We start from the raw sequence: 15,296 nt of genomic DNA, 5'->3' as shown, positions 1-15,296 counted from the left end.
CCATAAAAACAGGATTTTTTCTCTTTGCAAAGTAAGCTCAACAACTTTGAGCTGATCCTCAAAAAAACAGGGCTTTTCTCCTTTGCAAAAGAAGCTGCACAACTGTGAGCTGATCCTCAAAAAACCGGGGCTTTCCTCCTTTCCTCCTCTAAAAACTAGGTGTGTCTGATGGAGCGAAAAATATACAGTGGTGCCTCGCAAGACGAAAAGAATCCGTTCTGTGAGTCTCTTCGTCTAGCGGTTTTTTCGTCTTGCGAAGCAAGCCCATTGACGGATTAGCGGATTAGCGCTATTAGCGGCTTTTAGCGGCTTATCTGCTGATTGGATCAGCTGATAAGTGGCTTAGTGGCTTAGAAAAAGGGGGGGGGGAAACCAGCAGGAACTCACAAGACATTGTCGTCTTGCGAAGCAAGCCCATAGGAGATTCGTTTTGTGAAGCACCTCCAAAACGGAAAACTCTTTCGTCTACCGAGTTTTCCGTCTTGCGAGGCATTCGTCTTGTGGGGCACCACTGTAGTGTGGTGAAAGCAGATGGGAAGACCTTTATCATCTTCTTCTCTCACTTAGTGGGGTGGGAGCTGAATGTTGGAAGACTGAGGACCACCAAAAGGAAACGCTTCTTCATGCAGCACAGTTAAATCATGTTTACAAGGCATTCTGCTTATTTTTCAGACTCAGACCCAGGCCCCCAACGCAGACCCCTAAAGAGAAACCAGTACCAGGCAATATAAATTGTGAATGGTTTATTCACAGTTTGCTAATATATTATAGCATACAAAGGGTATATGACAAAAACTGAAAGGCATAAATTCCACAGCAACCCCTTCCCTCCAATACGTACAGACTAAATCCACTTACATCTCACCTTTAATAGATCACTTTTTTAAAAAAGTAAACAAAAAAGTAAACACCAACCAAAATATGAATGCTTTGACCTCAGTTCCTAATTTGGATTCTGCAATGTAGCTAAAAAAAAAGGGGGGGTTCAAACACACTCAAGTTCCTGAGCATAACTAGGATGTAAACTCCCAATATTTGTGTAATGAAACTAAAATCACTTTTAAAAAATCTGTACATGGTACCCCAACAGCTCCAACAGAATGCTAGTGTAAACCTGTGTGTGGAAGGTACACCATGCAGAGTTCTTCATAAGCCAAGCACTTTGAATACATATGCATTTTAACTACGGCACACCAGGTTCTGCTCCAAGCCCCACAGCCTTCCCAAGTGAGCTGGAAGGCCGGATCCCAAGAAGCCTCCTGCGCCCTTTAAGAGCTGCGTAAGGTTCAGAATTTCATAAAAATGGCTCTTCAAAGAACAAAGCTGTTCAAAACCATTTACAGTTCTTAAAGGCAGGAGCCCTTGGGTCTGGACTTTGCTACCCCACAAGCAGAGATGTGTCCAATCCTCAGCACTGGGGGGTGGTCTTGTGTTTAAACATGCAAGAAAGCATTCCCTCAATACTGGCATGACAGTCTGCAGAGAAACCTGTGCCTGGACTTTAGTTCAATGAAACCCATGTACCGGACCCACCTCTACTTCTATGTAATCCACAAAATGAACTTTAAAAATACATCCAATGTTGAAAAAATATAATCTTGAAAACAAAAATGGATATACATGTAAATATATATTATTTTCCTCATTAGGAAATATTTACAAGTCCCAAATGCTAAATGAATTCTTTTTTTAAAAAATTGCACAAATAAAGGGGTAACGGTGAACCCTGGTGCACAACCACTGAAAGCAGTGGAGTTTTATCAAGGCTATAACTGACCCTTAACATTTGCAAGTTCAGAACAAAACCTAGAGGCATTACCCTACATGTTAGCCCACATGTAATTATCATGGATTTTACGGATGTGCTCTTCACATTTAAGGAACATGTCCAGTTTAGTTAGCTGCATTTTTATCTTGTCTGAAACTGGTAATGATTCTCAAGTGTAGCCTTCCCTTGGGCTCTCTTAAGAGTCACAGGAAAAATGCCAAAATTGTGTTGGAAACCTTTCAGATATGCATAGGAATGTACAGATAAGGGGTGGAAGCTGCATTTCTTCTGCTACAGTGTGTAAGGCCATTTTATTACTTTTCTCTCTGTGCAGCAAGGGCACTTGAAATAAAAAAGCCATGAGAACAAGACTCAGCTTTCTAGGTTATCCAGCTGTCCATCAGTCTCTGTCTTTTTCTCTGGGGACGTATACAGGAAGTTGCAGCAAATATACAGAGGGAAAACCAGCAGTCGGATGTCCAAATTCATCACTACCTGTTCCTGAAAAGCAAAAGTAAAACTGTATTTTTTGTAACAAAGGACACAATATTTCCCCCTTATAATTCAGAGAATTCATTCTGTCCTATTCTCTGTTCTTTTTCCTGCTGTTGTTCCCTGGAAACACTTTTCAAGGGAAGAAGAGCCAGTGTCTCCTTGCAGTAGCATCTGAAATGAGCCAAGGGGCTGAAAACACATACCTGATCTTTTTCAAGGGTTAATATCTGATATCCTGCTGTTCTGCTAAAAATAAGCTTCCCACTGCTATCAAAAGAAGCCAGACGCAACCTAAGGGCAGATAAAAAGTTACACTAAGCAAGCTGGAACCGATTTGGGAGAGGGGGGAATCAGAAGAACTGTTTGTATGGGTTTTGTTTGGTGGGGGTGGGGCCTTAGGAATGGCAGGTAGAGAAAAAATGCCATCTTTTATAGTCTTTTATAGTCAGCATTACAGTTGACAGAAGCTATACAGTCTCTTCCAGTATATAGGGCGATATGAGGAAGGAAGGAAGGAAGGAAGGAATCTCTAAAGCTGCCAGCAGACACTGGCAACCCTTACAATGGTAAACGTTGTGCCAGTGTTATGATGTTGGTATACATTTTGCCCCTAAACACAGGCTTCTACGGACTGGAATTGTCTGTATGACTTGGCAAGTGCCATAATATTGTATCTACAAATCACCTAGCAAATTCCCCACTATCTATACGCAAACTGGAACCCAGGAGGAATTTGGGCAGAGGGGAGAAAGGGTGCCTTAATCCATTGCTCCCAAGTCATGCTCTTCATCTTTCTTTCCACGCTTGATCTTTCCTGCCTTTTCTCTGAAAAAACTTTGGGGTGGGGACAGCTTGGATACATGCTACCAAAGGACGCTAAATGGATATATTCCCCCCTCCCTTCCCTAGCACCCATATTTTGGGATGGAGAGAGGCTAACCCTAGTCAAGGAGCAGCAGCAAGGGGACTCTAATAAATCACACTAAAGGGCAATTTCTCAAAAGTTGATTCTTTAAACTCCTGCCAACAGCTAGGACGTGCAACACTGTCCTCTACACTCAGAATATTTCTCAGTGACATCAGGGGAAAAGTACCCCCTCACTAAAGCAACACAGGAAAAAGTTAACCCTGAAACAGAGTCCAGGGTGGAGATAAGCAGGCAGAACCACACTCACTTGAAAGCAATGTTCCTCCGGGGCTGCAAGCTGACTGAGCCACTACACGGCTGATTCAAAGTGTTACGCTTGAAGATGATGTAGCGGTTGGTGTAAGTCACCAGCAGATCAAAGCCAAAGTTGAAACCTGTCCATCGCCAACAATACTTGAAGAAATAAAGGAGGTCATTGCCCCAACATATAGTTACATACTAAACATATGCTTTAGTTTTACACCTGAATAGTTTGCCACAGATCTATTTTGATCTCAATCTATCAATAGGTTTATTGCTAAAAAGCTCTATGGTGGCTGTTATCAATAGCGGTGGCATGTTGGCATACCACCTGTATATCTAGATGTCAATTAAGGTACTTAAGACTCATAAGAATTTGTTTATAAAAACACTATTTGCATTATAACCCAATTTTCAGCAAACCACTCACAAATCTTGTTAATGAATTACCCGCTTTGAAAGGGCATGGAAAAACACTTGTGCTTACGTCGCCATCCTTTGCAAGTTTCCTGCCACACCGCATGCTATTTGCTTCCAGCTCGTCCTTATTAATTTCTTGAGGCCTTTGGACATACAAAAGAGCCTTTTTAAAAATGTCATCTTTTCAGATGAAAGAGCAAGAAAAGTAGCCTGTGAAATCAGGTACATAAACATCCAAGACAAACTGCAAATGTGTTGAAAACACTCCCTTCTGCTAGCATCAAAGTTCCTTGCTCATCCTTCAAGGCAGTGTTGGGGAATGAGTGTTTGGACCCCTGGGCGGTCACCTGTGGGGTACCTCAAGGCTTTGTTCTCTCCCCCATGCTTTTGAACATCTATATGAAGCTGCTGGGAGAGATTATCAGGGGGTTTGGGCTCAGTGTTCACCAGTATGCGGATGATACCCAGCTCTACCTCTCATTTAAAGTGGATCCAATGAATGCGGTGAACATCTGGTGTGTCTGGAGGCAGTTGGACAATGGATGGTAGTAAATGGATTGAGGTTGAATCCTGACAAGGCAGAAGTACTGTTTCTGGGGTACTGGGGGCAAGCGGGGGGGGGGGGCTCCCTGGTCCTGAATGGGGTAACTGTTCCCCTAAGGGACCAGGTGTGCAGCCTGGGGTCTTTATGAACTCAGCTGTCCATGGAGGTGCAGGTTAATTCTGCGCCCAGGGTGGCTGTCTTGCTCCATCTGGTATGCTGGTTGAGACCCCACTTGCCTGCGCACTGTCTTACTTTTTAATGGTTGGTGGTTTCTTATGTTTTTAACATTTTGTTGGGAGCCACACAAAGTGGCTGAGGCAACAGAGTCAGATGGGTGGCATATAAATAATAAAACCATTATTAAATTATTATCAGTCTGATCCATTCCTTGGGTTTATATACAAAAGTCCAGGATAAGATTGCTACTGAGCCGTCTTGTTCTGGTAGAGGCCAAAGATTATGCAAGTAGATCAGCTTCTTGCAGGATCCTGCCAGTAAAAGGGAGAAAACTAGTTGGGTGACAGTGGTAGGAAGGTTTTCAGCCTAGTCTGATCTTGCTCAGAACTCACTTTTGAACCTTTCATTTGTATAACATTACACAAGTGTAAGACGAAGTAAAAATACTCCTGCTAACCAATGCAGAATGTTTACGACCCTCCAGGCTGGCCTAGTTCCAGTGGAGGGGAGTCCAACAAAACGAGTAGATGAGTACAGCACACACACCAGGAGCAGAAGCACCCCAAGAAACAAACACAGTTCTCACATTTACATATTTTACAATATATCCTACCTATTTGGACTCAACAATGAGCCTTACCATTAAAATGGTGAGTTATGCAACCATTACAACAAAAAAACTAAAAAATTGAGTGTGTCAAGATCAGTAAGAACAGGAGTGAGAACCATCACAACAAGGGAGCTACATCACTAACCCCAAATCTGCAGAACCACAATTCCACAAGCAGGAACTTGGCAATGGAGAACGTTGGTGAAATGGTGCTTGGTACAAACAGAAGAACTGCCAGTAGGAAGGACAGATGACCAACACTTGTGTTATCAGAACGCTTACAGCTACTCTGCCTACCATGCACTTTGAGGAGTCACAATTCCATCCTTACCACTGGAGGTTGCAACAACAAAGAACTCGAGTTAAGCAGATGGGGGGGGGGTTAATAGCTCAAAATACGCCCCCTTATTTGAGGGATCCCATAGCGTACTTCCCTCCCTTTACTCCTAACCTCTGGTTCCTGCTCTGTAACAAGTCATTGATCCATAAAAGGACCCCCTCCCTTTTATCGCATGCCTGCTAAATTTATTCAGTCTTTGGAGAAGTACTCCTCAAAAGCTTTTCAGAAGTCTTAGCATTGAGCGTTCTTCTTCTTTTTGGGCGATCCCTCCTAGCTGAGTAAGATTGTCTTCCATGAACACGGTCTTAACAGTGAGTCTGTAAGTGACTGGAGGGTTGTATCCAATTAACCACTACTCGGAGCAGACCCAATGAAATTAAATGGATCCAAGTTAGGCACACCTATTCATTTCAATGGGCCTACTACAATTATGACTAGCACGGAATAAAACGCATTCCAGCTGACGGCTGGGTTCCCTTCTGGGCACTGCATGCCAGTGGGTGAAGTAAAAGCAACACACACACAATTCGCACAAACCACACATATACATGTCCTACTTGTGCATTCCCTCCATCCTTGTCTGATAAGTTTTATAATAAACCAACTTCAAACAATAGGTTACAGAGCTGGCTGATTAAATTAAACTTTGCTTTACGCAAGGAACCTGGTTTGTACATAATGCTAAGCTGAGGCTCTTTTAAAAGTTAAATTACACTTGGCAGAAGTCCTCCTTTTGGCTGTGTGAGGAGGAACAGGAGGAACACACAAGCCCAAGAGCAGCCTCAGGTTTGTGGAGGCTCATCCACGTAGCCAAAACCAAGGCTTAGCATTCTGTGCAGCTCAGATCACAGTAAAAAAACTATAAAACAAATGTGTACACACACACACACACACACACCTTGGACATCATAAAAGCTTAGGCAGGAAACCTTTCATAGGTAGAAAGCAAATAACTTAAAACTGTAAATGACATATTGCAGAAGTTACTACTGAAAAGTTGGAATTCTGGATATTATCTTCTCTGACCATGTATTTAGAAAACTTTATCCTGCTTCTCTCAAACTGAAATAATTCAGTTTAATGATTTGCTTGTTTCAATGCACTGTGCCTCAGTATCTTTGTAATAGACTGAAGCTGCATTCTACATAATCAGGCCATTGGTTAATCTAGAGCAGTTAGAGAGTAAACGCCATTAGAACTCAGAGAGACTAACTTCTGGGTGAATATGCACAGAGGACTGGACTGCAAAGGTACTGTGGGCATTTGATTTTGGAATCTGTATACTGCCTCGTTTAAGCTAATAGGCAAATGGCTAAAAAGGGCAACACCTACAAAGAGTGTGAATCAGTGCAATTCTTTATGGGGAAGGTTTGGGAAATGTTTTTTAAATAAAACAAAAACAAAGCTATATATGTGAAGGGCAAGCTTCAAATTCATGAGCATCAAGATTAAAGCACACAGAGAAATGCAAGTTCTTTCCCAAAGAAAGCACTGATTACAGGACCAACTTGAGTGGCCAAACGTTTGATGCTCATAAAGTTTACATTTGTACTATGAAAGCTGCTCTCTACAACGTAAAAGCACAACCAGTTATATAACATCTTCAGCAAAGTGTGTGAAAAGGCTTTCATTCATATAATGTAAAAGCCAACTTAATGTATTAATTTTATTAAATAAACTTCAACTGCACTAAAAATAAAAGTCACAGAACCAGGCCGCCAGAAATCCTTTCATTAAGGTGCAAATAACAACAGAATTTCTCTCAAGTACTCTGCAAATTGCAGAAGCATTGAATTTTCGCTGTTTTGGTTTTGCAGAAGGAACACACAGTGCAAGCAATGCTGAAAAGGCCCTGGACTACTGGAAACCAAGACTAAGCTTGTTCCCTAAATCTCTAGGATATACAGAAGCCTCAGGGAGAGGGGCAGGGTCCTTTCATCCTTTGCACCAGGCTTTGGAGAATGAAAAAAGCAGCCACTTCCCTCTTTTCCAACACTGCCATAGGCATGATCAGATGACTCTGGGAATGATGGAAGCACTAAGCATCTGTTGAACACAGAAAGCCAAAATTTCTGGGCTGCTGCAGACAGCCACCCCCAAAAGACTGGAACTCTTAAATTGAAAATGTTAAATTAGCCACACTTTGTTTTTCTCTTTCATTATGAGAGCCACATTCTGAGATGCCTGTACCGGAGGAGAAGGGGGTGCACTTACAAACTTATAGGAAAAGGGGTGTGCTATACATACCCAATGTCATTGTCTTGTTCTGCTCTGAGCATGGCAAACCACTGCTGTTTGTAAACAGAGGACAGCCATTCTAAAATTTAAAATTTAAAAAAATCAAAGTGGGTCTTTTACAGATGGGGAATATAAGTTAAGCAGCACTTTAAAAAGTCTTATAACTTAGACAAATCTATGCATGTTGCTAAACTATAGGATCCCACCACTCTACACTAAACGATTCAGCTAGTGTGATAGAAGTAAAGAAAAAGAAGGGGGGGTTCCATTGTTTGAAAGAACATGCACACAAACACACACACACTACTATGGTTAAAATGAAAAATGGGCAGTCATTAATTTGTGCCTAGGTAATCCAGTTTCAGCTAAGACCTTACCTGGAATGGTTTCTATAAAATTTGGTGCTCAGAGTATTTAATTCATCCATCCTTTTTGCCACTTCAGTCCAACTTAAACAGGCCTCAGTTCCAAATCACTAATTTCCTCTCATCTCAACATTTGCCAGTTCACCTCATTCTCATGCCCCTTCAGCTTACCTTTCTAACCATTAAATCTCACTCAGTTTAGTTCTGCATTTTTCTGTAAAATCTTCCACCTTGTCATGTTGACACAAAACCCCAGTTCCTCCCAACAACTTCCAGAGAGTGCCAAAACTTTCTTGTTTACTAAACTAGAATAAACTCTACAGCGACAATCGTATGGCGGCATTCCCAAGACATGCAGAAAACACAAGCCTAGAACATACTGCAACCAAATAAGCCTTTCACTTATGACATTCACCACATATGGAACCTGAGCCCAGGACAGCACTATAGCTACGGAAGCATGTTCACCAGTCCCTGCATTTTGAGGGGACAGGGAAATGGTATTCCTAATCAGAGATCCTGCAATCCTGCATTAAGCTGTAGGAATCCTTTGCACCCAAACCCCACTTGATCCACACCGCTTGATCCACACCACTTTCACATTAGTAAATTGGATCTGACCCCCCCCCCCCAGCATGGCCACATATTCAGTCCTGAACCCACCTTGTCTGCGGCCAAGGGGGAAAGAGAGAGCTGCTCCAATCTTACCTGCAGGTATCAGACCATCTCGCTCAACAATTTTTGCTGATGCCAGATCGCTGACTATGTACTGCAGCCGTAAGTGTCTGAAAACTGCCAAAAACGCACTTCCTGGTTCTGATTCCAAGAATGAGATGCCATCCCCAAAATCTGCAATGTGATAATAAGCAAGCCGTTATGAGTTCAAAAACTTTTTCGTTAAGCTTGCACAGTTGAACTGGTCCTGCCCCTCCTCCCAAATCTGCTCTGGGGGATCACTCAACCCTCTGTAGCCAATTTCGGGGTGTGTGGGAGCACACATCAAGAGAAGTGTCGTTGCACTCACAGAAGTCATTCTGCTAACAATGACTTCATTGGATTCCACCCAAACTATTTATGGTCAATTGTACAGTAACAGAAAGTGGGAAATGCATTCTGCAGGCAAAGCTGAAAAATATCAGATTTTCCTTTAAATTGGAACAATTTTATTTTCATTCACTCACTTTAATTTCACCTGTTTTAATACAACTAGATCCTGCTTTTTTTTAAGTGCTCAGGATCACACATAGAACTATAGATTATGAAGCTAAATAAAGGATAAATGCTTTCCAGCCCACATTAAATAGGCCAATTGCGTATTAACATCTTCAAGGTACATCTTGCACAAAGAGAAGATTTTAGATTTCCAACATGCACAGTCATTCACAAACTCCAGAGCTGCACAAATACCTTTTTTACGCTTGGAAAACCAAACATCTGCTTCATTTAAAAGGTGCTTTAGAGATCCATTCCAAGAAGGCACCAGTTGAAGGAACATCCACTGGATAAAAATAAAATGGTGTAAGTTTAAAATTTTCCATTGGAACATTTTCCATTCAATGTGAAAACACACACACACACACCCCTTTTACAAGCAGCCCCATTTACGTGCGTTCAGTATGAGTGTGACAAAGTTTACGCGCATTGTGCCGAACCTTGAAGTAACCTAGAAACATCATAACAACGTCTCTGAAACGCTATTAAAAGAGTGGAAAGGGGGGCAGGGCAGAGGCAGAATGGGGGGTTTGCAGGCTTTTTCAATGGGTTTCAATTACAGTGTCACCTTGGTTCTCAAACGCCTTGGTTCCCAAACACTGAAAACCTGGAAGTAAGTGTTCTAGTTTTCGAATGTTTTTCAGAAGCCGAATGTCCAATGTGGCTGTCGGCTACTGTTTCCAGGGTGCCTGCACCAATCAGCTGTGCCCTGGTTTTCGAATATTTCGGAAGTCAAATGGATGTCCGGAATGGATTAGGTTTGATGCTTGGCACTTTTGTTTTTGCTATTTATTTTGTGTTTTTGTTTTTGAGGCCTTTTTGGTTAATTTGTTTTTGGGACTGTGTGGAACCCAGTTCAGCTACTGATTGATTGATTGATTGATTGTGTGACTGCGGAAATGGATAAAAGTCCCCCATCCAAACAATGACTATCATCAGTGCAGGTAAGAAAAATAATAATTTAAATTTTTATTTGATAGTACAGTACATTGATTATTGCTTTCATTTTATGGATCAATGGTCTTGTTAGAGAGTAAAATTCATGTTAAATTGCTGTTTTAGGGGTTGTTTTAAAAAGTCTTAAACAGATTAATCCGTTTTGCATTACAGTACTTTCTAGGGGAAAGCGTGCCTTGGTTTTGGAACATTGTGGTTTTGGAACAGACTTCCAGAACGGATCAAGTTTGAGAACCAAGGTACAGTGGTACCTCGCAAGACGAATGCCTCGGAAGACGAAAAACTCGCAAGACGAAAGAGTTTTTTGTTTTTTGAGTTGCTGTGCAAGACGAATTTCCCTATGGGCTTGCTTCGCAAGATGAAAACGTCCTGCAAGTTTGTTTCCTTTTTCTTAAAACCGCTTGAAGAGGTGCAGTTGCGACTTGACCGTGCTTTGCAAGACGAAAAAACGCGCAGAACGAATTAATTTCGTCTTGCAAGGCACCACTGTACCACTGTATACACGATTTCACTGATGCACATGGTGCCTTCGAAATTAATTGCCTTGTAAACAGGGGCTGCCTGTACTAGAAATAAGAATGTTTTATGCCACAGCAGCACCTGGACCAGAGCAACTGTGGATTAAGCCTGGTTTGGTGCAAATCCAACAATAGGGCAACTGTTTCACACAAACAGGACTATCTGGGCCTTGGTTACTACCTTTTTCAGAGCAGTGTACACATCCATCTCCACTTGCATGACAAACAGGTTAGAGGAACTGATCAGCTGTTTCATGAGGTTTATACTGGAACAGAAGACATGGCACATGAAATGTCAAGATAATGAACAGATTCATTTAAATTTGTATAATTTTAGGCTAAACATCTCTCAGTATCTCAGTTAATCCAAGATAGCTGAAATCTCAATACCTGAGTTCTTTGACGAGTTCCACACACTGGTGTGTCATCAGGTTGTTTAAGAGCCATTCAAGGCACCTAGATTTAACATATATCAGTCTTATCAGAGTGCACAGAAAGATGATTTCCCCAAACAATTAAACATCTAGAAGAACATTTTAAACAACTTGCAGAGTAGATACTTGCTCCGTATTACCAAATATCACCGTATACCATGAAGTCCCCACATGCAATGCCCGCCCACTCTGCTATAATCCCCTTCACTCCCACCATGGATCTTACATTCCCAATGCATCCAACAATATAAACCAGGCTTCCTCAACCTCGGCCCTCCAGATGTTTTTGGCCTACAACTCCCATGATCCCTAGCTAGCAGGACCAGTGGTCAGGGATGATGGGAATTGTAGTCTCAAAACATCTGGAGGGCTGAGTTTGAGGAAGCCTGAAATAAAGTATCACTCTGAGCCTGTGTCATCCTTCCAATTTTCTGATTCCCGGATACCACAGCCCACAATGCTCAGAAGTCCCAGCTGCACTGTATTGGGCAGAAATGTTTTCAGAATGTCACACCTACTTTAACTTACCTAAAACTTATTTTTTATAGGAACATGCATATCCCAAAGAACATACTTTTCAGAGTAATGTACAAAACAGGATAATGAAAGAATGCCCATGAAGGAGCCACATTAGCTGCTTCCCAAAGTGATTCCAAGGGGAATCACACTATTTTTAGAAATGCCTTCTCATTAGATAAAGCTCATTTCAATGCAAAGAAGATACTTGCTTTTTTTTCAGGGAATCTAATCCATATGTTCCTGCAGAATTATAATAGCTGCACACAGTTTTTGCATTAATTGTTTCCTTCATTGTCTCACCACATTGCTGTATTAAGCCATCCTGAAAATACACAATGACAGAAAAAAATCTCCAATGCCTAAATAGTATGTGTAATCTACTTCCCAGAATAGCCTAGGAAGAAGGTGAACTCAGTAGATAAAGTATTGATAATACCTAAAAGCCTGGAAAAAACCTATATATACCTCCAGTTTAAGCATTGTTCGGTTGCCCCCATTTTGAAACATAAGAAACTATTTATGCCAAGTCAAACTAGTTATTGTGTGCATGAACTGCTAGCAGCAGTCCAAAAAGACACTTTTCTAGCTTTCCTACATGAGAGCCCTTGGAGCAGGAGCAGGGAACCTGCAGCCCTCCAGGTGCTGTTGGTCCACTATTCTCAAATCCCTAGACCTTGACCATGCTGGCTGGGGCTGAAGGAAAGCTGGGAGTCCAACACCAACTGAAGGGCCAGAGGTTCCCCACTGCTGCCTTAGAGGGATTGAACATACAACCTTTGAACACATACATTGCATATATAATACAGAGAAGCAGCAGAAGATGGAGATTGTTAACAGGAAAAGTTACAGGGCATTCACAAAATGTTCAGCTTTGCATTATGAAATGAGTCTTCTTACTTATTATCATCATTTATATTTGGGTCCCTTTTGTCAGGAAAATGATGAATAAAGCAACTTACAAAAATAGTATGAACACAAATCTGTTATAACATACACAATCAACAAAAGCCTAAAAACACATCTATACAAATTAAAGACAGGTCTCACAGATCCTGCCCCACAAATCTCGGAAAACCCTCAAAATGAAAGGCCACCAGCCCAGGTAAAACAAAAAGGTTTTACCCAGGTGTCTAAAACATATAAAGAAGGTGCCAGCATGCCTTGCTAGGGAGAGAATTCCACAAGCATGGAACCACCACTGAAAAGGCCCCTTCCCATGTTGCCACCCTCTAGACCCCTATGGAGGGGGTTCACAGAAAAGGGCACCGGATGATGACTCTGGGTCTTTTACGAAGTTAAACATTTTACAAATGCCCCATAGCTTATAAACTGAAGGGGGAGGGTGCCAAATAAAGGTAGCCATTTCTACTTACCAATTGCAGCATGCTAGCTGCTGCTAGGAGTGCAATGACTCTGCTGGGATTTATTAACACTTCATCTCGATAAAGTGACCCAAATGCTACCTGTAAGGCTGGGAAACAAGCATCCCATCAAAGCAAATGTAGAGGATGGGTATATTACACACAGTTAAATTATTAGTGTTTTTAGTTAATTAATTCCTTTCCATCAAATGCAAGTGTTCAAGTGATGTTTAAAAATTTAATGTCCGGAAACCCTCTAAGAACTTTCAACACATCGACAACACTTAAGAAAGGAAAACAAACTGCAGAACTAGCAACTAAGAAACTTGGAGGAGTATATCCCGTGCAGGAAAAGCAGTCAAATGCATTAAGAAGTATTAAGCAGCAGGGAAAAGCTGCTGAGAAGCCAAACAGCTCAACAGAAACAGCTATTATGACAGGTCAGGAACATGACAAATATAAAATCCTACGTTACGCCAATGATCCATAATAGCCAACCTAACCTAAAACTAAGGGGTAACTCTTAAGTCACTGGAACAGAGTAGGCAGACTTTAGCAAACAACTGTTTTCTACATCAACAAATAAAAAACAGATTTTCAAATGCTCTGCTCTTTTGTAATAAAAATTCTGGTGGGAGTGGGTCAGTTCATCTTGTGTTTTTCACACTGACAACATAAAAAGTTTTAAAGAAGTCCCAAGGTGCCTGGCTACTTTCTTTAACACTACTCCCAAATGGAGAAACCCATTTTCTAATGAGTTCTCTAGAATCTTCTCCCAACACATTCCCCAAATTTCCAACTGTAAATGTGATTCAAATAATGTTTTAATAAACAACTTTTGATAATAATAATAAAAAATCTTAGCTGACTTGACAAGTACCCATGTCTTCTGTAAAAAAGGAACATCATCCTTTGCTTACCTTCTACATCAATATTCTGATCAGGAATTTCCAATTCTATTGTATGCATTTCCGATTCCTTCCAAGAACCGCTGAACATACTCGAAAAGTAGCCAGACTACAAAAAAAGACCCTGAATTTAATTCAAATGCTTAAAATGTAAGAATATATGCAAATTAATATGGTACAAAGAAAGTAAGCTGTATGTCCATATCAGGAGGCATTATGGCAGATCTCTTCCATTCCTAATAAATTTCAAGCAAATTCTTCATTAGCCTTTATTTCAAGCATGTTTGATCTCTAAAGTATCAGTCTGAACACTCTCAACTTTATGTGCCATGGTTTATGACACTAGAAACGAGTGTTCAGACCATGTAGTACCCACCACCCCATGTACCTACTCTAGTGTTTGATCCTAGTTAAAGCAAGCTATGGTTTCCCATTATCTCTGAAATAGATTCAGGAACAAAAACCAGGATCAAACAAGGCTTTCATTCCTGGTTAGTACATCACCATTAAGTCACAACTTCCTGTTTCAGGAGTAATGAAACACTGGTTTTAACTAAGTTTGGAGAAAACACAACTAAGATTATGAATCGTTTTATCCAAACAAACCTAAACTACCAACTGTAAAACAAGAGGGGGAAGAAGTAATTACAATAATATTGAATACTGCCTGAAATTTGAACAAAAACTCCCATGGGCAGCAATTTAGAAGGGTACTGGAAAAGGAACCACATACAAGACATACAAATAGATGTACAAGGGTGGTCTCATGCTACAGACATACATACATTGCCGTATCCATACAAAGTTAGGTGTAGGTAAATTAACACACACATACACACACCATGTAAGTATACCTTTTCATTAAAATGTAATTCATATAAAACTAGAAATAGCTAGTTTTCCATCCAAGGAAGTGAAAATTACTGCTCTACTAGAACTTTCCATCACAGCAGGAGGTGACCCCATTATGAGATGCTATCACTCACAGAAGTTTACCTGAGAGATCAAAAGAATAAAGTCTATTTGTACAGTAGTATATTCCCTTTGACAACCTTATCTTTTCCAAGGGAAACAATATGTTATGTTTAATTTATTCAAGCTAAGCTAAAGTATGCTTTGTTAGCCATTAATGTACACCTCACTGCTGCTCTTGAGAATTCTGGACATAGCGGCAGGCAAGGGATAAGGAGAGTGTGTCTAACGGCACTATCCCCTGCATGCTTACTCAGAAACAAGTTCCACGGAGTTCAGTGGGACTTGCT

The 15,296-nt window shown here is 41.0% G+C and overlaps 1 protein-coding gene across 2 annotated transcripts in view; it reads right to left on the bottom strand.

Annotated features, from left to right (window-relative positions):
- Positions 1-728: 728 nt before the first annotated feature.
- Positions 729-15,296, bottom strand: part of GMCL1 (germ cell-less 1, spermatogenesis associated) — a 28,329-nt gene continuing 13,761 nt past the window's right edge. The window contains exons 3-14 of one of the 2 annotated variants that reach the window (XM_081203108.1): positions 14,047-14,143; positions 13,139-13,236; positions 11,975-12,087; positions 11,203-11,268; positions 10,994-11,078; positions 9,533-9,623; positions 8,834-8,974; positions 7,770-7,839; positions 3,919-3,994; positions 3,439-3,584; positions 2,467-2,554; positions 729-2,269 (exon numbers count right to left, since the gene is read on the bottom strand). In XM_081203108.1, coding sequence (XP_081059234.1) covers positions 2,141-2,269; positions 2,467-2,554; positions 3,439-3,584; positions 3,919-3,994; positions 7,770-7,839; positions 8,834-8,974; positions 9,533-9,623; positions 10,994-11,078; positions 11,203-11,268; positions 11,975-12,087; positions 13,139-13,236; positions 14,047-14,143 — 1,200 coding nt within the window. In that variant the 3' untranslated portion in view covers positions 729-2,140. Of the gene's footprint in view, positions 2,270-2,466; positions 2,555-3,438; positions 3,585-3,881; positions 3,995-7,769; positions 7,840-8,833; positions 8,975-9,532; positions 9,624-10,993; positions 11,079-11,202; positions 11,269-11,974; positions 12,088-13,138; positions 13,237-14,046; positions 14,144-15,296 lie in introns of those variants that run through there. The other variant, XR_014010300.1, reaches the window with a different exon arrangement.

Source organism: Podarcis bocagei (genome assembly GCF_964188305.1).
Source record: "Podarcis bocagei genome assembly, chromosome: 7".
NCBI classification, from domain to species: Eukaryota; Metazoa; Chordata; class Lepidosauria; order Squamata; family Lacertidae; genus Podarcis; species Podarcis bocagei.
This window is presented reverse-complemented; position numbering and strand designations above follow the sequence as displayed.